This window comes from Idiotropiscis lumnitzeri, chromosome 11 (assembly GCF_059441095.1).
Source record: "Idiotropiscis lumnitzeri isolate Australia: NSW breed Sydney's pygmy pipehorse chromosome 11, RoL_Ilum_1.0, whole genome shotgun sequence".
In the NCBI taxonomy this organism is placed as follows: domain Eukaryota; kingdom Metazoa; phylum Chordata; class Actinopteri; order Syngnathiformes; family Syngnathidae; genus Idiotropiscis; species Idiotropiscis lumnitzeri.
In genome coordinates, this window is record NC_142401.1 from 5,037,262 (window position 1) to 5,062,905 (window position 25,644).

Genomic DNA, 25,644 nt, shown 5'->3' on the forward strand with positions numbered 1-25,644 from the left:
GAAAGGCCTGTCATTGAATATAAACGTAAGAAATGAATCAGAGGGGAAAAGTCATTGAAGCAAGTCTGCCATCTTCCTCTTGCTGTCTTCAACGCTCTTGGAGTAAACAACTCTGGAAATCAGCACAAGGATCAAAAGCCACAGACGCATTTCCTGACTCAAACTGTTCCTGCGGATGTCTAAACTGATCAATACAGAAGGAACAAGAGTGCAAAATGCTTCCGGAATACCTTTAGACTTTTTTTTTTTTTGTTCAGAGTAGTTTTCACGTAAGGATCAGATCTCATACTTGTCGGTGTATGTCAGTTTAAAAACGACTTACAGTAAGTATAGCCATACTGCTGGTCATTTTATAGTTTATTTTGCTGTGACACATTTGTATTTTTCAAGGAAAATTAGATTTTTTTTTCGGCTTTACGACCCTATAAAGTGAAATCAGACATTTGCTTTTTAATACATGACACATATTTATGGATAATTGTTTAAAAACATAAGAAAAAAAGGGAGCACTCAATTGCTGTAGTTGTTTTTCACCACTTCAGTTTTCGTGGCCCAGTGATGACCCTTATTATTATTATTATAATTACCATTATTATTATAAAAAGTCCTACTTGACAGCCAGAGTGTGGACCGGAGTTTTGGGCTATACTGAACTATACATTTCAGATTTAAAAAATCCATACTTTTTCCACTCCCAAATTTCCAGATTTATAAATAATTTGTGTCATTTCAGCAACTACCGTCGATGAATTCTGCGACTTCATGTGCAGTTCTGTTGCCAAATCATTGTCAGATTTAATGCCCGACAAGTTATCAGGGATTAATAGGTGACGTGGCGGCGTGAACTGACGGATGACGGCTGCCTCTGCAAAGTCCAATCATCCCTGATAATTGTACACCTTGAAGGTCAATAACACGCTCAAAGCATGTTTGCTTGCCAGCAAAAGTAATCGTCACATTTATGTGATGGTTGACACAAAGTGTCAGGCTGGCTACGCTGTAATTTCTGAAGGTTTTTATTGACTGGGCAGCGGCAGTAAAATTGTTACAGGGTGTCTTTTGTGGTACGAGCAAGTAAAGCACAACTCCAGGCAAGAAAGAAAGGAAAAGGAATTTATTTGTTTGGCAAAATAAAAATTGGGCGAGCAAAATAATGGGAATAATTAGCAATAAAACAAGAGGAATGGGAATGACTGAACTAAAACGTAAGAGCAGGATTTTTTAAAAAATTATTTTATAATTATTAACAAACAAAACAAGTACCATTTCAATATGTGTTTTAACCTCAGCTAGTAAGTTTCTAAATACAGACATCCCAACCTGCCGGGGGGCGAATTGTATCCGCTTCCCTCTTCCATGCTTGTCTGCTTTCGTCCAGATCACTTCCTCGATCAGCATACACCAGGTAGCGAAATTGCCTTTCGGGTTTTTCTTATTTTCATTTTTATTTATTTTTTTCAGCTGCATCTGCCAGCATCTTTCTGTGAAAATTCACAGTAGTTCCACCACCATCACAAACCAGATGACGGGCAACTCAAGTTTTAGGACACAGTTGGATAACACCAGAGGCCCCTGAACCAAAAATATAAATTTCATACTAAAATGTCATTAATTACCTTTGGAAACTATGAACCACCACCGACTTGATTCCCCCCCCCACATATCGTTCAGGATCATGAAGTGCTTTAATGTGGAAAATTTTATTTCACAGCTCTTGTTTTAACATATTGAGAAACAATATGGAGTTGGACCAAGAATCCGCTATTTTATTCGCTGAGAAGTCAGAAACAAGAACAATGTTCACGTTTGAAAATTAGGCAGCATGGTAGTTTACAGGCTGAAACAACTTTCTCCATATTCCCTAAAATCGCATATAAAGTTAATAGAAGAAAATGGATGGATACTAAACCTCTTTTTTTTTGTGTGTGTGTAGGAATGTAAAGGGAAAATAAATAAATATAATAATAATAAAATAATAAATTAATAATAAAACATGCATTGTTTTACAAATTCTACAATTTTATTTAATTGTTCTGGTATAAAAGTGCATTTTGAAATTCATAGTTAATCGGAATTGCATTGTAGCGTTAAAAATACTATCGTTTAGCAATGCGTAGACAAAGCTCTGAAAAGTTGTATAAAACAAATTAAACATTTATAATTTAGCATGAAACATTTCATCATCACAAGATAAATCTATATATAAAAAAACCCGGCAATGTTTTTGTGAATCTGAAGACAATCAGTGCAGACTCAAAAAGAACTCTCCATCTTGAAGCCATTTTGGACTTTTTCATTGTTATCGTGCTCAGGACTGACGACGAGTTTCATTTCATGGCTCGTGGAAGACACCGGCACTTTGTTGATCTTGGCGAAACTCTGGCTAATGTCCATGAAGGTTTTATTTTTGGTTTCAGGTAGGATGATAAAGAGGTAGATTGCCGCCACCACGCAGAACCCCACAAACACCAAAAAGGCAAATGCCCCCAGGGCCTCCTAACAAAAAAAAACAAAAAACATCACACATGTTTTCCCATTGCAGATTAATCAATTAAGTGACAGGTTGAAATCACGGCAAGAAAAAAATAAGAGATCTAATTACATAACAAGCCTGACACACACACACACATTCCAACATATTTCAGGCTTGTGACAAACACAAAACGAAAGCTCACCTTTTAGACATACCCAACTCTGCCCTGACTGATTACCCGCTGCGAGAATTTATGATTAAAAAGGCTTGCTCATGTGTGCCGGTCTGACCCTGAGCGCGAGTGTGAAGGGCACAACATAATTGCAGCACTATGCACACACCTGCACTCAGTAACGGCGAGTCCAAAATAAGCCATGAAGAACTACTCACTCTTTGAGCGGTTATATCACTGCGGCTGTTCGTCCCTGACACACTTTCCCCATGTTGAGTGAATTTCATAAGAGCACTAAAAAAAAAAAAAAAACGTGCAAAAGGGCCTGACCCACTTTTCATGTGGCTCCTATGATGTAATGCTCATCTGCAAAGTTAGATGAATTAAAAAAAAAATAAATGCGGCCGTTCTGTCCCAGCTGTTCTGGGCCATCTTCAAACAGGACAACCTTGCCCCCACTCGGACTGCGGTGTCGGCTCATCTGGGCTGGTGCTGGAGCAGGCCCAACTGTGTGTGGAATCCACACAAAGACCCCAAATGGGATTGCCGAGCACAAGGGGAGAGTGCGACACAACTGTCTAGCACGGCACGTGCACGTGGGACGGAACAAGAAGAAAAACCTGACAGAATACAAGTGAGAACACCGAGACAAACGCAAACATTTTTTATTTTGTGTGCAGTCAAACTATTTGGTTTCTGGGGCAGCACTTAGTCATAATCTGTGGGTGAGGTGTACGCTGTCACTGCAGGGGATTATATGCATGTGAGAGGGGCTTTTATAGATTTGCCGACTGAAGGACAAGAATGAAGCGGCCAACAGATGACGGCGGCATCATCGCAAATGTCCGCACTGGGATGTTTTGGGGTTTTATGGATTATTATGTTTCTATCACATGCGCAGAGCCTGATAATTGCATCATAGTTTATGCAATACAACCATTAGAGACATGTCGACAAATATTGTTACAGATAATGAGTATGATGGCTAATCACACAAAACACTAATCACACTTGCGTCGCATTTTCATTGTGATTACATCATTTAATTGAGTTTTTCCCGTGAGCTGCAAATTAAACTGGAGATATGCTTCTAATCAAAACGTATTAAAAACGAGACGTGCATCGCCATAGATGAGCACAATGCGTCCTGATGGATCATTTCGCGATGATATCGGTGCATGAACATGAAAGGAAGTTGCTCATCGTCACATTCCCATTGGCAAAATTTATTACTTTACGTTTGTTCAAAACACAAACAGAAATGTGATCTTTTGTTCATCAAACCACACTATGTTTTAAAATGATGATGACAATTTTATTTTTGTGGTCTGACTCGATATAGTGGTGCAAATAAAAACGAGTCAACCTCTGGATTTTTGCATGAATTCCAGTACAGTGCCGTAGTTGCTTCACCTAGTGGACAAATTGGTGAATTACAGCAAAGCTCTTTGACGCACATAAAAATGTCAAAACTATTTTCGAATTAAAGAAGATGCGATTTATGGTTCATGGTAGAAATTGGAATATTATGAAGTGAGAACTTTTTTTTTTTTTAATTTACCTGCAAGCTGCTGACACTCACATCTGGCAGCTTTGTAATAATAGTGATGTTAGCATATCCTGCTGGTCCCAAGTGAGAAAAGTTATTTTCGTAGCACGAGAGCATGAGCACTGGGATGTTGTCTTATTGGTCTCTGTAACGTGCAAGCGTGTGTGTTCAAATATGGCGGCAGATTTTGTTTGCTCTTTATGTCCTCTATAAAAAAAGAAAGGCTTGTTAAGTGGACAGCCAAAGTCATTGGATAACATTTAATCCACCTATGTTGTAAATTTCTGGAATTTACAGTGCAATGTTTGCAATTATTGATAGTGGAGGTCCACTTAGTTGACTTGCGTAAATGTCAATGTGACTGTTCATCTATACAACGTACTAAATTCTTATCCCAAGACAAAGAGCTACTTTAAGAAATATAAGAATGGCTATTGAGAGGTTGTGATTTGACGTGGATAACTGTCAAAAATATTTAACTTGTCCAGATTTATGTATCTGGAATGCCAAACCAAAAGTCTTCATTCAAAGCAAAATTTTGGATGCACATATATTCAATTGAATTAAAATGAAATATTTTTTTTATGTTATCTGAGATTTCACTACCTGGCAAAGGGAATTCTTCCTAAATGTAGTTTGAGCATCAGCTAGAGAAGGTGAAAAAAAAAAATCAAATAAAAATTTTGATATCATAAGTGCAGTGATTCCACTTTGGGATAAAAATAAATGACATATAGTGCCAAAGCTCCGGATACAAACAGAAATATGAGGATTCAAAGCTATTCGCAGGCGCGATTTGTTATGAATGAATCCCTTTTTTCGGTTTATGTTCAAGCAGCAACGGGGATGTAGAGTTCAACGCATAACTTTTATGGAGGTGACAAAAATATGGCGATGCAGCAAGTCGCTTGGGGTCACATCAGAGGTGCCATTTGGTTTCTGATGTGATCTGTATGTCTGACAAAGCAAAATTTGACAAACTGTTTGGCCCAAAATGACTTTCACGCCTGAAGCGATTGCTCACCTTGGTCCTGTTTTCTTTCACGCTTGCCCCTTAATGCAATTTTCTAAAGGCATCGCATCATTTTTGCCGTGCGGAGGTTTCATCTATCAAATTGCGCACTCATCTCCACCGCATCCCTTTTCCTGCGCTTGATGACGTCACCCGTCCGCGTTGTTATCATCACGTTACATCTCTCTCCTCTGTCTCCCTCCTATCGGGACATGAAAGCGCGTTGGCTGCGAGCTTGTGATGCAAAGGTGTAACACATGGCCTGCCAACTGCGGTGTGATCACAGTTATGCCATCAGGACCTCGCGCAAGTCAGTCTGCCAGCGAACTCTCAAGTGTACTGCTGACAAATGAAGCAAGATGCATTGTGAATGGTTAAGTGCTTTAGGCTCACATGGAGGCAAATGCTGCAGCAAAATTAGCGGAGGAAATGTTTGTTGAAATACAGATGAAGTGGGAAGCAAGAATTAATTCACTGGACTTAATGAATAGTGTTGTTTTGGCGCTTGGTTTACAAGTCAAAAGATGACACGGCGCTGCGACTGAATTTAGGTTGTACATTTTCGGTTCATCTGAGGGTTGCAACGGAGAACAAAGGCTTATAAGATGTGGCATTGATTTGGCACGACTTTCACTCGGACTGAAAATAAAAGAGAAGCTTTAATGATTTGCGTTGTTATTTCTCAGAAAGTCAATTCACTTTAAAGACAGCAGGAACACATCAAGAAGAAGCTCGTCTTATTTTCACATACAGTAACGATGTATAGCGGTGCCTTGAGATACGACGTGACCGGTTCATCAAGATATGAGCTTTTCTTCGCCCGGTTTTTGGCTTTGATTTGCAAGCGCTACACGGTGGCAACAACCCATTTCACAACAAGCAGCAGCTCGGGATTTAATGAACAATTCCACAAAAAACACCACTCCCAGTTCAAGTTGAACTGTCAAACTGAGCATGAAACAAAAAAAAATTTTTTCACACAATGGCATTAGAAGTGCAAAACCGGCATGAGGCACGGTGTAAACATGCATCGTGGCAAGCGAGACTTAGTTTTGGTATTTTCAGAGACGCTCACAGCTCAGCGTGGTTAAAATGCATTTTGCGCCATTGTGGGCGTGAACACAACCGACTTCATTCGCCGCCAATCGAAGCGACACCTCTCTATTTAAAATCGACGTGGTGGAAGGAGGAACAAATTTCCGCCCTGATTGTATGCGTCCGTGTGTTCATGTTTTTAAGCTTTGGAGAGAGCAATGTACATTTTTCCACAAGGGTTGCACTTACTTCGTTGGATACTGAACCAAAGAACTGTCAACGGACGCGTGAGAAAAACTAGTTGAACTTTAGAAATGTTCAAACGAGACCAAGTCGACCCTTCAGCAGGGAAAAGTAAAGATTCGGTCGGGAGTGGTCATTACAAGCAGACAGATGCTACAGAGGGCAATAAAGGCGTTAAGAACTCGACTTTGAAATCAGCTCCATCTTATTATTTTCTGCCAGGGGGTGTAAACTTCTGAGACCAGCTGTACCCAGCGTCATGCTTTGGGGCTGCGATTTAGTTTTCTTTTCAGCTTTAATCGGGACCTTCGTCAAGGTGGAGGGAATTATGGACAGTTCCATCTGACATCTACTGGGAGATGCCCACCCTTGCAATCTGTCAGATCTGGAGCATTTTTGCCGGCAAGAATTTCCACATTAAGATGTGCCATAACGATTAGCGCTGTAACAATGTATGAATTTGAGATTCTTTTGAAAGCAGGTTATTGTTCATTCATAACTTTTTTTTCCCCCTTAAATGATGAAATTGTTATTTCAGTTGAGTTGGACAGGTAGTAGGTCACATTAATAGTGGAAAATGTTCAGGAATTATTTATCTGTCCGTTTTTATTTTCGCTCTATCACAAAAATCTGCCGTTGGATCAAGGGTGCATGTACTTTTTTTTTTTGCATAAATGTACATGTCCAATTCTTTATCATTAAGGTATGGTAGTACAGCACTTTCATGGTGTAGGGAAAAAGAAAACCAAAAAGAAAACGCACACAGATCCTACCACATCATTTGATGTTTATCTGGTTCGTGATCTGTGAAGGCTGCTGAATATGATTTCCTTTCTTATCACATCATTAAAATGTGTTCTGTTACCAAAGCAGCTTCATTCCTTATGCTTTTATGCTGATTTATTCACGTCAAAATTGTGCTTGTTTTCTTCTTGGACCTTTATTGTTATATAAGCATGATTAAAACTAAACATTATGAGATGAAATGAATATTGGAGCTAATGTTTCCACTGCACACTACCCAAAAGAGTAAAAGTAAAGACAGATTGGTTGCAGGAGAAATAACAATTCAGAATGGAGAAAAGAAAAAGGTGGATCATGTGTGCACAATATTGTGAGTAAGTAAAAGGGGTTGTGACATGTCACACCACACACAAAAAAAGCAATTCTTTACCAGGACGAAATATTGACAGCGACAAGCACATACTGTACATGCAACCAGCAATCCAGTGTGAACGCGTGAAAGCAGAATTGCAGCATGTCAGACCGCTTTTTTAAACACCGTTAGTCCTCCAGACAACCAGCAAAATATATTTTATCAGTCACGACAAAGCGTTGAAAACAAACAGTCCACCAGACCACAGCAGTCATCGCTAATGACTTTTTAATGTCCGACGTGATTGTTCCAGAGAAAAAGAGGCCAGTAGACAAAGTTCAACAACAAGTGCAGACCAAGAGTCTCTGTTGACTAGGAAGGGTTTCGAGGAGAGGATATGGAATATTTTGCAATCCTCGACTGGCACAACAAAGAAACTCACACTGTGATGCGGTTGCAAAACAGCGAGCAGCCACGGGGACAGGCAAACAGAGAGAAAGGAAGGAATGATGAATGTTGAATATTTTAAATATATATATATATATATATATATATATATATATATATATATGAGAAAACGATCAAAATTTTGATATAAAAGTGGAGGCCCATTAAGCATTCACACGTTTAATGTAATTAATTTAACTCAGCAGGCCTGCTTCGTCGTGTGTTGTTCAATTGTGGAGACTGGAATGTTGAATAAAATATGTGCAGTGTATCTTGCTATCGTCTACCTGAAGTGAGCCACCTAAAAGGTTGAAGTGAGCTGTCGGAGAAGACCGGGTAAACTTAACCTGATGAAATACGTAAATATGTCTGGCAACCTGTGGCACGTCGCTCTTGTTGCCTAGCAACTACGAAAAGCGGTTGAAGAGTGGGACAGCACGTATATAACCTGTGTGAATTTTAAGAGATTCTACTTTGGTAGAAGACTCTGTGTGACTTTAGGAACAAAAGTAAAAATAGAGAAATATCAAATGGTTTATGAACACATTTGTTAAGTCATATATCGAGGCACATTTACGCTGCGGAGCTGTGTTGTGTGTTTTGTGAGTGGTCCTTTATATGCTCGTTTGTAACTGGGAAACTCCAGGGACTCTCCTTTGCATATTCGGAGACAGCGCAACATAAAAACTGGCGCGTTTCTCGCCGGAACCTATTCTGGCTTTGTTTGGCAACTCCTTGCATGCGGTTGATTCGAAAACCCTTGAAGACAGTCGTTGTCGTTTCCACCTAGTTGGAGAGATGACTCATACGCACGCCTTAAGTTGAAACCTCCTCAACCTCCTTCTCATGTTAGATAGATCAAGGAGGCACTGCTCTCCAGCAAACTCGACAAACTCCATTTTTTTTTTCCTCAATGGCTTCGTGAGCATATTCGAAGAGACTCGGCCACTTCTTCCAAGTCATCTTTGCTTGACGTTAACGTCTGGTCCTCATTCCTTTTAATTATTAATTCATTAAGTCATTAATTTCTTGTTTGTGATCTTGTGCTGCTGCCGTCATATATGTTTTTTTTTTTTTATCTCATTGATATTGTGTTTGTAGAATGAAACTGAATAATTTATCAATAAGGTCAGCGACATGATGGGCAAAATCATTTTCAGCTGCAGGTTTCAAATGATGTCACAGCAGCACAAGTAGCGCGTTGCCTGCTAATCGAGCGGGCTACTGAATTGTGTCGGCTGAGAGATTATGAAGCGTGGTAGATTTAATCTCTGTTTACACCATACATGAGATGGAAAACACACACACACACACACACATATATATATATAAATGTCGCTTAAGGCATGACTTGGTGGCCGAACATTGGGCTGGCTTTGCCATAATTTTCCAGGCTGATAATGGCAAGCTGACTTCCATCACTGTGTTTTCAAAATTTTTTGTTCTTGATTTTTAATCTTACTTGACTTGGTCTTGAACATACTAGTTCAGAGATTTCGGGATTCAACAAACGTGGTGGTCATTAAGACCAGGTGTGGCCAGTGAAACTGAATTAAAAATTGTCATTCGTAATAGTCAAGCGGAGAATGAACAATTCACGGCATTCATATTCTAAATAATTCATTTGTATTCATTTGAATTGTGCGTAGAATTTTTGATGCTATTATAAGATTAGTGAGAGATTAGGGCACTGGAAGAACAGAGATTTTTTTCTGAGACTAAAGACATACTTCGACGATGTAAAAAAAAAAATACATCAAAATTGTTTTGTCACACTTGTGAGTAATGACACAGACTGTTTACAATAAATCAATGACACATGGCTGTGACGACAAGTGAAGAGATGGAGTGCTATCTCAAATTGTACCTTCCTGTCACCAGCGCAAAGCGAGCAATAAACTTCTTTAATTACATGCAGTCTCTCCGCGCTTTGTGTTTTTCACTTATGTCAGGTTAGTTCTGCTATTTCTACGAAAAAAAAAAAAGGCTAATAAAATCAATCTGATCCCAGCATGTTTACAAAGCTGCCGGTACATTTTGTATTATCCATCCTTTTGTTAATGAAACTTTAATTACACTCATCAGGGGGGAGAGGCTCAACACGTTTCTTTTCAGCACCCTATCGTACTTTAAATATGGTTATGGCTTTTCAGCGTGCTGCCTCGTTGCCTTTTAAGTTGAACTTTCCAGATCAAACTTTGACTGTAAAATGGATTTCTCGGGAATGTTTAACTTCAACAAAGCTTCACATATGAATAACACATGTTGATCTAGAGTCTCATATTTAGATCTAATTTGATTATTACGTTTTGAATAAAAAACGGGAACAAAAATTTTTGCGGCTAATACAACGATGCGGCTTTTCTGTGGATTTTTCTTTCACCGGTAGGGGGCGCTCTACAGTTCAGAAAATACGCTAAATAAATCACAATTTTTTTTTTTCTCTTGGGTCTGTTCTGTTTTAATTAGCAAAGTTGTTGCCGTGTTAAAAGGCACTGTTTTAACAATCTGTTTAGGTACCTTTATGTGCATTTGCAGCACAAAATTGTTCTGTACATGCACTAAACAATTTTTTTTCAACAAAGAAAACTGCGGCTAGAATATCTTCTTTTTTTTTTAAAGTTACTGCGGCTAATATGCGGGTGCGCATTACGGCCTGGAAAGTATGGTATTTGTGGAAAATAGGGACGAGTTTCAATAAACAAAATGGGTCGGCATCAACAAGTTGCTTCATCTTCTTTTCTTTTACTCTCAATTCGAAAAGCAAAATATACTGGAACTGCATCGTCAACATCCAACATGAAAAGCGGATCCCACCTAGTGGCAGAATAAATCTATGCACATTTTGCCAAACAAATGAAAGACTTTAAGTTTGAGAGATGAAAGTAGAAGGTTGTACTATTTATTCGGACAGTTTCCGAGTTATTAGTTATTATTATTATTATAGTAGCGCGAGGAACCTATTTTCACCGGGAATGGTCTTACCTGTATAAAAGGAAACAAGAGACCAACCGCAAAGTTGGACAGCCAGTTCACAATCCCCGCAATCATGAACGCGGCAGGCCGGTAGGATTGCTCAAAGAGTTCCCCGGTGAGGACAAATGGGATGCCTCCTATCAAAGAAGAGAAGAATGTCAACGGTTATCAACTGTTGCTGTGAGACCACAAGCGGTAAAAGGGAAAGTAACAAGTCATTTCGGTTCTCTTCGACTTGGCTTAATTGCTGCTGAATGTAAACAAGGGGGGGGGAAAAGATCTGCATCCCATTAACAAAACTAACAGAGTCCACTGGGGATCCATTTTAAATGTGCTGCAGAATTTGTTAAACAGTGTTAGCGGACCTGCTTCGCCTGATTATTATAATTTTTTTTTAATCATCCAGACTGCTGAGTGACTCACTTGCAAACTTTTATTCGCTTCCAGTTTTTGATTAAAGGTAAAACTTTGTCAAGGTAAAGGAGGAATAATCTTCAAGTCATTTGCTTGACCTGAACACTTGAAGTGAAAGCCATAATAACAATCATCAACATCATTTCATTTGGAAGAACCTTCCAGAACACACAAAGGACCTGTGCTCCTAAACAACATGAGCAAAGTAAAATCAATGCAAAAAAAAAAAAGACTGGGTGGAGTATAAAATCCCAAACAAATGTTTCAAGGTTGTTTTTGAGAGTGATTATTGCATGACTTAGAAGTGAGTTCCAGAGAAGTAAAGCACATTCACAGAATATTCTGCTCACCACCGTGCAGTGATGGGCAGGCCAGCCCGAGCAAGTGCGGTGCAGTGAAGAGGATGACTGATGGGGGTGAAAGAGCAGCAGGGATTTGCATGGCAGTAAAGCCAAAGTGATGGATTCTTGTAATGACCTGAGTAACTAGAATTCGGAACCAGCTGCAGTTTAAGGAGAGACTTATTAGACCGAGCGAAATGAGGGGAATTGCAATATTTGATCGGAGAAGTGGCCAGGCTGCGAACGAGGAAGGCAGCGGAACACGGAGGGAGGCATGAACGAAGGTGATTAAAAATTGGGGGAAATGGAAACATGTCAACCATGTGATGATATTTGCGTGAACTTGATTCCATAGCGCGATGTCAAGGATGACACCGAGACTCAGAGGGGGAAAGCGGAGGAATTGTCGACAGCAAATGGAGAAAATTCAAGTTTTGATTTGGAACCAGCTTGAAAATATAAAAAAAAAAAGTCATTTGCAGTGGGATGGTCTGCAGGGCGAAAAGGGCATTTGGGGTTGGGCGTCGTCCACCGCTCAGTCGTTAGAGGAAGATAATGCCGACGGGAATGAGATCTATGATGAAGAGGAGAGAAGGGGCTGGGGAAAGAATTTGAAATGAGTGCAAAAACTACAAACAAGCAACAACTCAAGCTTACTCCACTGAAAGCCTGGCAGAACCCCCCCCCCCAAAAAAAAAAAAAAACGCAATTTAGAAGAAAGTCATCAGTTAGCTCGTCACTTCCAGTATCCCTTCATCCTTTCATTTGTCTCCGACTATCCCCGTTTGGGGTCACAAATGAGCAATCACATTTTCCAAACTACTGCAGAATCTTCCACTTGAGCTTCTGAAGAACTCTTCAAAAAGTTGTTTCTGCTCCCTCAGTTTAAAAAACGTTTGCCTCTGTTGGGGGTGAAATGAATGCTTTCTGAATTATTTTTATCGGAAGCATGCACTCAACATGAGCCAACTGCCTTTGCTAGTGGTGCTTTGGGTATGACAGATGCTTTGGCGAATGCTTTGCATTTTTTGTCGATTTCTCAGTCAGTGTAACAAAATGTAATAATGCTCTTACGTCAAATACTGTCATTTGTATCTCACTGGTCATAGACGCCGACATTTCAAATAAAGATTTTTATTCCCAGCTATCACAGAGACGGTAACGCTACTATAAATTGTGTCTTATCTGGGTCCGGTTTTATCAGTCGATCTTTAAATACGCTGCAGCCTGAAAAGAAAAATGTTTAGTGTGGAGTAAGAATGCACATGAAAAATAGTTTCTTGTATTAAATTTCGGGATAAAATGCATTACATCATCCAGTCACTATCTATACCGTGTGTTTTGTTCAAGATCACTCGTAGGCTAAAGTCTAAGACTTGCAAGGAACGGCCAGGAAGACATGAAGTGATAAGCTGTCAATCAAAAAAAGGCTTTTACGGAAAGTATTCCTATTAAGCTAGAAGCATGGAATAGTGCAAAAGTGCTTCGGTGAAATGAAGAAGGGCAAACAGTGGTCCAACCCACCATTGGATTCGTATTTATCGTAATCAATAAATTATTAGCAGAATTTCAACAATGATTAACAACATTCGTCTCTATTGCGCAATATTCTCATCGTCGTCTCTATTGCGAATTAAATGAGGCTGTTGCTATTTAGCAGCCGAACCATCCAAACAAAAGCACTTTTTCTACTCAATGGTGGTCGTTGGTTGTCACAAAATATTCGACGACAGCTAACACTCCGCAAACCTCATATCGCTCCCGACCAGCTTTTGCCACAGATTTCCTGCTTATGATGACACACGTATCGTATTCAGATAAGGGGCACTTTACCTGGTTTCAACCCCCCCCCCCTCCTCCGGCCCCGCCAGCTCCCTATTGTTAGTTATCAAGTGCTTCAGGCTGTTAATAAAAAAAATTAAAAAAATCACCAGAGAGATTAACACAACTCATTTAATAGAGTCAAATCTCACTCTTATAATCGTGCATCAGCATTCCGACTAGGTCCTACTAAATCATTGCTTCCTGAAATTGTCTATTTTATTTTATTCAAATTGTGAACGTGCCAGATTATAGGTGTGAAATTAAAACTCCTTCAGAACTGGTTTGGAGTGGGTGATAAAGCCATCAGAAGTGCAAATATGTAATCGTATCAAGAACACACGGCTGAATTTGGATGTTAAAAAAAAAAAAAAAACGGCAAGCCCCTAGTTTGAATTGAAAATTAAAAGCTCTTTTCTGAGCCCATATTTGGCCAATTAAACGTAAAATCCAAATGGAAGCCACGTAGCAGAGTTGAGATAAGCTCATCTGGCCTGCCGTTGAGAAATTCTGGATTTAACGCTTGCCTAAGGCCCAACTGTGTGGAATTTGCATGAAGTTTGTCTATATCTGCCAAGAGATTGAGTCTCCATTTTAGCCGCAAGCCCAACAGGTTAGGTGGTGCGGAAAATGGATGGATGGATGCAACTGATTTCTCTAACATGCCATTTCATAAAGTTTTGGGGAAATCGGTTGTGTGCGTACACCTTCTAACTAACACTTTACTATTTACATTTTCTAATTACCCACAACCCAAACGCCTATCATTGAAAGTCTGTTTAAATACAACTTAGACACTTGCGCCCGTACTTTTCAGAAAACACTTATTGTCTCTACAAAAAAAAAAAAGGAGAACAAATAAAAGAACATCCAATGACTCTCAGGTTAATCCTCCAGGTGACATGGCATGCATGAGCCCAATTCTCCACCTGCATCCATTATTTCAGAGCTTTGTCGACGCTCTACTGGGACGTGGAAAAGAAGGTCAGAGATACCGCCAGAATGGTTCTTTCAGAGTCGGGATAGGGTCTGCTTCAGATAATTGTGGAGGAGGGAATAAAAAAAAATAAAAAAAACATCTGGCATGGTGTACAGCATGAAGGGGGGGTCATACAATTGGGGCTGAGGTCTAAAAATATCCTGCATGCTTAAATGATTGGCAAAATATCTAAATCGAGTGCATTTAGAATCTCACGTCATGAGGACTTTTGTGTCCGACAGTCAATATGGTGAAATTCCTCAACCCTGGTTTCTAAATTATTCATTCATGAGACGGCAAGGAAGATGCCACATTCTTTCCGGGGTGTGATGCATTTAAATTATCTGGTCAGTATTCCACTTGCAGCTACTTTGCCAAGGATTTCAGATGCAGTCAACAAAACGACCCGCGAGCTGCCCGAGTAAGCAAAAGAGGTTTTAAAACGGAAAACTGCAACATTCGGACGTCAAATAAACGCGAGCCACTAAAAAGGCACAAAAAGAGACTCTGTGCTGGCGAATGCCTTGACATGTTCTTGATAAGACGGGGATTGATGAGAAACCATTTTTACATCGCGGTCAACAGAAAAACGCGGTTGGTTAACCTGCTGATGGCCGCTTGGACTGTTGAATAAAAAGAACAGCCTTGAAGCTGCAGGTAGCAAATAACCACAAGGGTGTTAAATACGCCTCCCTTAAAATCGGGTGATAAAAAGCCTAAGGATGTCTGGCTCGGTATTTTGGAGCGTGTTTGTGGGGAGCACAGAGCCTGCAGTCACTCTAGAATTGGAATTAAAGCGCCACCTCCGAGGTGACCTTCACTATGAGCGCCTGTAAATTCTCCGGGAGAGCTAGCATGGGTGCGAGACAACATAGCAATTAATCTCTCAAAGTGTTTGAAAATGGAAATGGCAGAGCAGCTATAGAAAATATTTGGAGGGTAAATTGTACTAATGAGTGTTTCTTTTTTCTATTGTTCATGCACATGAATAAAACATGAGGATTCGTTAATGCAAACACAATTTACACACTTAGACAGCCAGTGCGGATCTCCACAAAGACCGACTGTATAAATTTGTCACACGCATAAGAAATTACAGAGCAGCTTTGACTGTGATTTTCTTCTATTACTGTACGTTGTGAGTTTTTACAATTATAAAGCGCTTCCCCGCTCGGGAATTTAGAAGCCACATTTTTCCTGCTGGATTTGAACAAAAAAAAAATCATTCACGTCAGGTCATATGAAGGAGCAAACACATTTACAATATTGCATGCAAATGCCGTGAATAATGTAGATAATATAAGCAGTCATGTTCTTTTTGTCCCCCCCCACACACACACACACCAAAAAGACACACCTGCTGACTGACATAGACGAGCATGAAATTGATCTAAAAAAGGACAGAATACACGTCTGCAAGCTAATGAGGAAGCAACCAAAGAAAATAAATCTTTGATCAGAAGAGGTCAAATATGTAGCAGGGCGGAAAATAGAATACATTTTCTTTTTGTTTGTTAAAAGCAAAATGGGGTATAAACACATTCCAGATCAAGACTATAGGAGAAGCACAAAAAGGAATATTTTAGCACTCTCGGGTATTTACTGTCGCTTAAACAGTTTTTTGTCAGTGATTAAGTCCTTAAGAAAATCTGCAGGTAAATTGTACTGTTGTGATGCTGGAAATGGCACCACTGCAACACGTCCATCCTTACATCTTCTATTCCACACACACGCTGTTTGTTACTCTCTTCATTTCTAAAGTCATTTTAATTAAATCTTACAATAATGATCACCGCACATCATTAACATTCACCTTGGCCGGGGTTCACTCCACACACACATTTCTATCATTTCATATATTACCGACGTTGGTCTTAAAAGACATAACGCCTTCGTCAAGGTGATTCAAATAAAAGTTGTTTTGAACGTTTGCATCGTCAGGCTTTGCTTTAATTTAATATTCCAACGAGAAACATCAGTGTCTACTTCTCTAATGTAATGTTTTATGTCTATGAGCAAGTCTTCTTTTTCTTTTTATTGCTATGATTGTAATTACAGTAAGTATTCCCACCTGCGGACCTCTGTCAAACGGAAATTCCCTCACCCGAGGAAAAAGGAAAAAAAACGCATGTATTACATTTTCACTCCTATATTCCTATTCGATTCCTCACAACGGAAATTCCGATATCCGGAACCCGGAAGTCATTGCAAAGCCCGCGGTAGCGCAAACCTAAGCATTTCCCGCTCCATACAACGGAAAAACTTTGACCTGCTCCGCCATTATCGGATCCAAAGCGGCGACATGTAAATGATTTCTTTGGCATGACTTTTACTAAAATTGCGAAAGATTTAAAATCCCTTCATTTACGTTTACGTCTGTAGATCATGGCATCCAAACGAAGAAGAACGGTAATGCCCGCGGAAGAGAGAGTGAAATGCATCCGAATAAGAGAAGCGGGATACAAAGTGAAAAGGAAAAAAAAAAACAAGGAATCGATTCTGGCACAGTATGATTCCGGCATTTCTACCTGCTACGAGGCTTGACGGACGAAGTTCAGCGGCGTAAACGAACGTGTCTTGGAATGCTTTAACTGTAGTCCTGCTAAAAGCCTCCCGCTAACTGGACCGCTAATTAGAGAGAAGGCTAGCTCAATAGCGCCATCTATGGGCACAGAGGACTTCGAAGCTTCAAAAGTTGCCCGACGAGAGTTGGATTTTGCGGAGGAGCCGTTTCTTGTGGTGAGTGCATAGTGGAACATTTATTAGCGTTTTTGAAGAATTTTAGGGCAATTTAATCGCCCCCTCAATGAGCATTAGTCATACACTTATTTCCGTTACTGCTGGAGGTGGTGCGGTCCCTGGCCCCCACGAATAGCGGGGTCCACTGTAGGTATGAATTCATAAATTGTCTTACGGCAGCTAACAACGTTTAATCATAACAAATTTATTCTCTCTATGGATATTCAGATGGGAAGATATTTTATGTCTTTTTTTTCTCAGCTGCTTTCACCTCATGTCATATGTGACATCTGGGATGACTTCATATGACTGATTTATCTTCTCTTTGAAAACAGTTAGCGGTGAAAGTATTTCATGAATAATTTTTTAGTCATGTTCGCTGAGAATTTATGCTACAAAAGCTCTGACTGTTAAGTTGCCCAACATCTTAGAATAACAAGCATGTTATTAACTAAATCTGCAACCGCCATCGAATGGGGGAAAGAAAAATATTTTGATTACATAGTTGTTCTTTGATGTGCTGATATGTCGGGTAAAACGGGTTCACTATATCCTGACGGAGTGTGCGGAGATTCACAGAGACAAGCTGTGCATGATGATACAGTAGATGGCTTTCACAGACAACACATTTATCATCTGAACACTGTGAGTGGGTAATTACTGTAGCGTAACTGCAATTTTTATTCAGTTGGTCATTCATCCATTTTCACTTTGGACGGCCAATGGCATTCCACGGAAGTCGTGGCTATTTAAATGTCATCTTATTGCAGATGCGTGCACATTTGGCTCCACAGTCGATGTGTGTGTTCGCCTTTACCGAATGTATTCTTTTTCTGGTGCTTCTGGCTGATGTTTTGGAGCGTGTCAACTTTTGCTGTCGTGTCGATGGTCCTCCATTTGTACATGAGTTATATCAGCGTGAATGCAAGGAGGTGGAATCGTTTTGAAAATGGTCACCAAGCCCGTCCCGGATGAACGGGCTGTCAATACGCACCTCTTCTTTTCTTGGAATTGTTGATTTGCACGGAACCACTATGGGTTTGGTTGCTTTCCTCTCTCTTTTAATACATGCACGCCAAATCCTTGCCCAAGGATGTCTCATTTCATTGGTCTGCTTAAATGAGTAAAACAAGCACCCAAATGTACGTATAAATACGTCTATGGGAGGCTGGGACTACGTTTTTCAAAGCATATATGTATGTCTTATGGATTGAACGAGTTTAAACAACTTTTACCAAACACCTGCCTGCCGTAGATAACTCCTTAATATATCTGACATTACACACATTAAAACTGGTTATGATAAAAAGAGAAAATCATGGGAAATCAAAAGAAAAATCTGCTGTGCGCAACACAAGTATGAAAACATTTTGATAAAATAAATGGTTGAGACTTCTTTGGCAGGAATAACCTTGTTTAATGTCACTCCCCATGATTTCCCTGACGATAATTCAAAGAATGCTGAAAATGTGTCCTGCAGCTATTTCTGTTCAAACTCAACACAACTGTTAGTGCGTGAATGCGATCTTTGGCTGAAGAAGAGAACCGGGCCGCCCGAGAACTCACAACTCGGAATGGATTTGCATACATTTAGACGAGAACATTGGGAGTGCTGGCACATATGTTGATCACCTCTAAAATGGGCAACATCACAATAGTAAATTAATGATGATAAACGAGAGCATGCCTATCCTGGAAAGACCAGAGTGGGGAGAGAGCATATGGAGAGCGAATGAATATCCAAATTGAACAAAATGAGCAAAACAAACGTGCCTAAAAGGCTGTGAAAAATAATGATAATATGGAGGGAGATCATGCTGCGGGCGTGCGCAAAGCATTGCAGTCGGCTCAATTTGGATGTCCTTGACATGTATGAACAATTGTCTTGTTCTTTCTCAGTGGTTGAAAAGTTTTTTAATAGGGATGGGTACCAAAGTCTGTACTTTTTTTGTGATCGACCGATTTAGGTTTGGACTACAAAGTTTTTATGCGCATGAAATCAAACTGTGCTGCTTTTCGATAGATAGAAAAAAAAAAATTTTTTACTGAAGGTTGTGAAGGAAAAAGTCATTTTGAAGACACAAGCGTCGATGCTCTGCAGGGAGGAGCATGAACACATGCAGTATGTCTTGAAAAATCAAAGATTGTTGTTGTCAGATAAAAAAAAAAATGTCAGAGCATATCTGTCACTTTTAAAAAATAATCCGAATTTATCCCTTGTGTACCCTACAGCCAGAAAAGGGGGCTACATAAACAGTCCACCATATACCCTAAAACTTGACCTCCAAACCATTTTTGTTTTTCAGCCGTCTCTATGGTGACAGCTGAACAAATGACTAGCTCCGAGGGTCCATAGCACGAGTCCCATTTAGAGCCCCGCAGCAGTGAGAGGACCCAATTAACTAGCCTCCCTCAAACTGGACCTTCAACTGGAGTCACCGAGGGAACGCTAACAGCCGAATGACACACACTTTATCAAGGTGTGTGGTATAAATACTCATACAGGAGTAAAATATACATCCAAACTTTTTAATGACATTGCTTTTATCATTCCTATAGGCTAGATTTTTTTTAGGTTTATAGGAAGGTTTCAAATTGAATTTAGTGTATGCTCAATCTCCAGGAAAAATGTAAAAAAAAACAAAAACCCGCTGCTTATTGCTGTTTACTTGCATCATCTATGTGATGTCACCCGCAGGAGTCATTCAACAAAAAGAATAAGAATATCGCTTCAGTAAATATGCAGGATTTTTAATTATTTCATTAAAGCGGAAGTCATGTCAAACAACTAAATTTATTGTTGCATAGAAAATATTGCAAAGATTTATTTTATTATTATATATTTTATTATTATTTATATACACACAATTATAAAATCCTTTTATCCACAGCAGGGAGAGAAAAGTGTGGCCAGTTGCTTATTTAAAACATATTACAACTCTAATTTCCCGTGTTGTCAACGAGCATCATGTCAGACAAGTGAGGATTAATGTCAAAGAAGCTTCAAATGCAAACCTGCGCGGAATTCTAAATTTGGTTCAAAGAAAGGTTCAGACGACAAAAAAAAAAAAAACCTTTCCTGACATATCTTTGTGTTATTATTTGCTTTCAAGAATCAGTGCAACTATTACCTCCATGGAAGAACATTGTAGCAATTGTGGCTCATCATTCATTTGTTCAAAATCTCAAAGCACAATTAGGATCATCCGTTGTGTGAATATCCAAATAATATATGAATAGCGGTATCAGTAAATAACTGTAGCACAATCTGCACATTTGTTAAACCAAGTCATTTAAAAGAAAGAAGAGGCGAGATTATCAAACTAAAATCATACCTGGCCCAGAGCAGAAGGACGCAATCACTGCCAGTATGCAGACATAACTGAGGTACGGCATCCATGACACACTGTCCTAGCAAGACAAAAGGAACGTGGTGCCACTTTCAACATTCGTTCAGCAAACTGAAAACCCTTACGACGTGAAATATTTATTGATATTTGACCACTGCTCTGAATGTTACAACTGTGCAACTTTACTTTCAACATTAATTCTAGTACCCCAGTGGATGAATCTATTCAAAGGGTACTTAGATATTAGAAATGTCAACCCTGGATAAAATAGTGCATAATAAAATGTGTAGTAACACGTTTATTATTATTTTATTACTAGTTTTTCGTTTTGTGGAGTTACTGATAATTCAGTGGTTCACTCGCCTAATTTTCATGTAGGCAGCATTGGGGTTTTTTTTTCACTTTGTGATAGTATGAATGGTGAGTTTTCTGCCTGAACCTGCCAATATATTGTTCAGCCCACCTTCCACCCAAAGTCAGTATCAGTATCGGGTCAATACCGCCCTTATTTTATAGTATCAATTACTCATGAAGTATGCCAATTCTAGGCACCGATACTAAACGCAAAAAAAAATAAATAAATAAAAATTGGACTTGGAACACTGTAGGTCTTCCTTGCCAGTAGGTGGTGCTACACTTTAACCATTTGACACATCAGTGAATCCTCATGTGCGTCAGGAAGACAGAAAGGTCTTTCTTCACAATTATCTGTCATTGTGTTAATTGAAATTTTAGGTATCATAAGAATGAATGATATCAGTGCTTGGTATCGGTATCGCTGAGATTGCGCAAAAGTGGTGACATACATTTTTTGAGAGGTTTTCACTTCTCATTTTCTTATCTAGTCACAATCTTACTACAGCATGAAACAGACTACGAAGACTAGACTAAATTGAATCTCACTTGAAAATTGAGGAACACAGTGAGTAGACTGAAGCACACCGCCATGGCGCTGAAGCCAAATATGAGCAGAGGTTTTCGCCCGATTCGTTCGATCACTAAACCCTGGAAAGAGGACAAAGACAGCATTGAATCAGGAGCATTTGGAAATGCAACAAGTTACATGGTAAATTCATTAGCTACGCTGGTAGAATTGAAGTTTTTAAGATTCCTTCAATTAGAATTCTGTACGTTTTATTAGCCAGAAAAAAAAAATCTCCACCACACCACAGTGCCTCATTAAAGTCAAGCTAGCATCTTTGCACTGTTCAAGAGAATGTCCTTAAAGGGGAAGTCAACCCCCCCCCAAAAAAGTGCAATATGTTCTATGCGTCTTGACTAGTCTGAACATGACATTCTGATTAATATTGCATTTGTGGATTATGAGGAGTTAAGCAGCAAAATAACCCCGTTCTTAGCCATTTTGTCACTTCTGACGACTAAAAATTACATCACAGTTGCTCAAGGCTCAGGAAACGAGCAATCACAGCTCACCTGTTTTCTGAAACTGAGCCATGATTGGTCGTTAGGTGATCCCTGAGCAACCGTGATGTCATTTTCAGTCAACAGAGGTGTGGCCGCCCACTGAGATGGCAAAAATCGGGGGGATTTTGCTGCTTAAATTCATATTCTTTAAATGCAATATGAATCAGAATGCCGGATTTCGACAAAAATGCCTGTATGGAACGAATTCTTGTAAAGAAAATTTTGGGGTTGACATCCCCTTTAATGTCGTTGTGCCTTCACTAGCAACTGAACATGACGTTCATTATATGTAACTGTTTAATCGCTGAGATGAGCTGATTTTGTTTCGGAAAATATTCGCATGGTAATGTCAAACATTTTCTGAATTTGGGTAGAGGGATGTTGTGGTGGCGGCGGGGCCCCCAACAGTTGCATTAGCAGCAAGTGGAGAGGGCATTAAGGTATTCAGGGAGAAAGTCCGACCTCGCCGGTCAGATTTCATGAGGCTGTGGAAAAGGTCGTGGCTGTTTGTACAATATTGTATGAATCCCACCAGCTCGGGAGAGACAACGTGGAAAGAGAACAGGAGGTATTTCGCTCGTGTGTTGGGGAAACCTTACACATTACAATTCATTGTGTGTGTGTGCGTGTGTGTGTGTGTGCGCACGTGCGTCCCACCTGCCCTGAAGGCACAGAACAGGACATCTCTCTACCCGACACGTCTGCAGCCACACACATACGCGACATCATTTGCACAGCCGCAGCTCATTAAGAATCGAAAGGGTCTAATTCATTCTGCGTGTGTTTGTGAGGAAGAGCTTAAAAGATGACAGAAGCTAACAGAAGATGTATGATACATCATTGTTCTCAGTGGGAGGCCAATATCTGAAATCCAAATCAATCTTGTCGATGCAAATAAACGGGCTCTGCGTTCACTAATTTTATTGTCGGTTATAAAGTTGCTTTTTTTTTTTTACTTCTACAATATTTGACAAATAAACGTGAACCGCCTGATAAAATAACGTTGAATGAAATCAGCATTCTCCCGGAGCACTTCTCATCTGCACTTCTCGGCAGAGGCAAGGGAGGTCAAAGCGGTGACTTTAGCACTCACGGTTGACAGGACTAAAACGTCTCGTCATTATTCGTCACATCAAGAAGCGGATGAGCCATTAAAGACAAGTAGCCACCGCTTGAGGCACCACTGGCCCTTCGTGGGATGCGGTCTTGGCACCATCCGCTGATCAACCCTCGGGAGAGGCGTTGAGCGTGAAAATGTACTTTGTTTGGCCATCACACTCACCCTGGTGACAATTAAACACAAAGACATTAAAAGGACGTGAGCGCAGACTTTTCCTGTACTCTTTTTGTCTAATCTAAATTGATGATAATATCCCAAAGACAAAATCAAAAACATACTTTGAATCGAGCGTGTGACCAAAATGTGAGGCAGGTAAATTGTGTTTGATCAAACAATTTAAGCTTTTTCCCCACAAAGCTTTTTTTCCCTCAAAACCTGTTACTGATTTTAGGCACGTAACAAACTCCATATGGATAATAATTTTTGAATATTAAATCAAACGATTACAAGTGCAAGGTCAATAACAATGATATGTATCAAAATAATTTCAAGGTGATTTAAGTCGGAGGTAAGAATAAAAACAACAACCAGTCGCAATACTCACAGAGATGATAGCGGAAAAGGTCTCGATACCTCCAGTGCTGAGCGTTATGTACGGGATGATCTCCTCATCAAATCCCGCTTCTCGAAGGATCCCATTAGTGTAATACCAGATCTGTAAACAGGCAATAGTCGATCATTAAAATTCAGTCTTACCTTTGCAACGATGCTAATTAAACGAATGTTTTGGCTTTGTGGTGAGTAAATGGTTCGGAAGCGGTTGTCCAATTAGCCCAAAATGGAAAATGATCAAACTTCATAAAACAGTGTTAGAGTAATAAAAATTAAAAGCTTTGCACTAAACTTTGAATCATATAGTGACTTGAGAAATACATTTAAATAAACACTCAAATGATATTAAAGCCTGATTGTGGTGCTAATTCACAGACATTTTAAATACTACAATATACTTTTTATTTATATATATATATATATATATATATATATATATGTTTTTTTTTTTATTTTTATTTTTTACAAAATTCTAAAGTCTCTTTGTACTGTGTTATACAACAACATAAAGAGGTGGCGCTTACGGCGTTGAGGCCGCAGAGCTGATAGCTGGCCATGGTGACCACGACGGTGATAAGCTGCCAGCGAACCGCCCGACTCTTCAGAAGCTGTAAAGTGGAGACCGTGCGCAGATTTTCCTGAGCTCGTGCCTCTGCGTGGACCTCTTCCAACTCAAGAGAAACATCCTTTTTTCCAAGGAATCTCTGAAAGGCTGGTAAACACACACACACACACACACAAATAGAATACTTAAAAAATAGACAGAATTAAAACAATCATTGATTCCGACTCCTGTACTGAAAGTATCATTTGTATACCAACTTCTTTATTTTTTGGACAAATTAATAAGTCATTCATCTCTTCTAAGTATGTAACGTTGACTTTTACTTTCTGTACAGCACGTTTTTGTATACAGCTTTGGTTGTTTTTAAAGTACCCTAAAAATATTGTCTGGACTAAAAAAAACGAGTTGTTTCCTGCATGTACAGAACGATTTTGTACTGTGAATGCACATAAAGGTAAATCAACAGATTGTTAAACCGGTGCCTTTTAATACGGCAACAACTTTGCTCATTAAAACAGAACAGACCCAAGAGAAAAAAATAATCAAGATTTATTTAGCAAATTTTCTGAACTCTAGAGTGCCCCTAGTGGTGAAAGAAAAATCCACAAAAAAAGCTGCGCCGTTGTATTAGCCGCATGGTTCAAAATCAAGGAAAAAAGTAGCGGCGTTTAGTCCGGAAAATACGGTATATAGACAGACAACGGGGAACAACTTCAGTGTTTGAAAAAGTTGAATTGTGTTTGAAACAAATGTTTGCCTTGCCTTTTTGCAGCATTGACACCTTTCTTTGAACTTGTTAGTGAAGCACTAGGGGGAATTTGTTGGCGTGAACACAACACTTTCTTCACTTTAATAGTCATGAAGTTAGAACCCAGCGGTGACAGGCTCTTGGGGCGTGTGCAGATTGAGGGCACAACCTAGTTTGGGAATGTTTTCAGACAATATCCGACCAAAAGCAAAAAAAAAAAAAGAATAGTGAATTGTTGAGCACTACGTTAAAGGCAGTATCAGAATCTTGAGATTTAACTTGGACTTGGAACCGAAAAACTTGGACTTGACTTGACATTGTGGGTCAAAGAGTTGCAATGTGAATTTCCAGCGTCTCTCAGGCTCCTGGTGGCTGACAGTGATGTGAACAATGCGAGGCCAGTTTGGGTAGTAAGTTTCCTTTTACTAGACACTCCTTTTCCTCAAGAACATAAAGTACTCCAGTCGCCACTGATTGGCACTTGCTGTACAAAATTCAACAAGCACCTACTCCACGTATAATTAAACACAAAGCAGCAGCAGATATGAACACAGCATGATTGCTTGATAAATGTAATTTTCTCTCAG

General features: G+C 39.6%; 1 protein-coding gene across 1 annotated transcript in view; it reads right to left on the bottom strand.

Annotated features, from left to right (window-relative positions):
• Window positions 1-1,740: 1,740 nt before the first annotated feature.
• The window catches only part of slc2a9l2 (solute carrier family 2 member 9, like 2), a 39,748-nt gene continuing 15,844 nt past the window's right edge, over window positions 1,741-25,644 (bottom strand). The window contains exons 7-12 of the mRNA XM_088308737.1: window positions 24,269-24,456; window positions 23,737-23,847; window positions 21,551-21,652; window positions 20,633-20,708; window positions 11,013-11,140; window positions 1,741-2,496 (exon numbers count right to left, since the gene is read on the bottom strand). Of these exons, the coding sequence (XP_088164863.1) occupies window positions 2,254-2,496; window positions 11,013-11,140; window positions 20,633-20,708; window positions 21,551-21,652; window positions 23,737-23,847; window positions 24,269-24,456 (848 nt within the window). The 3' untranslated portion in view covers window positions 1,741-2,253. The remainder of the gene's footprint in view (window positions 2,497-11,012; window positions 11,141-20,632; window positions 20,709-21,550; window positions 21,653-23,736; window positions 23,848-24,268; window positions 24,457-25,644) is intronic.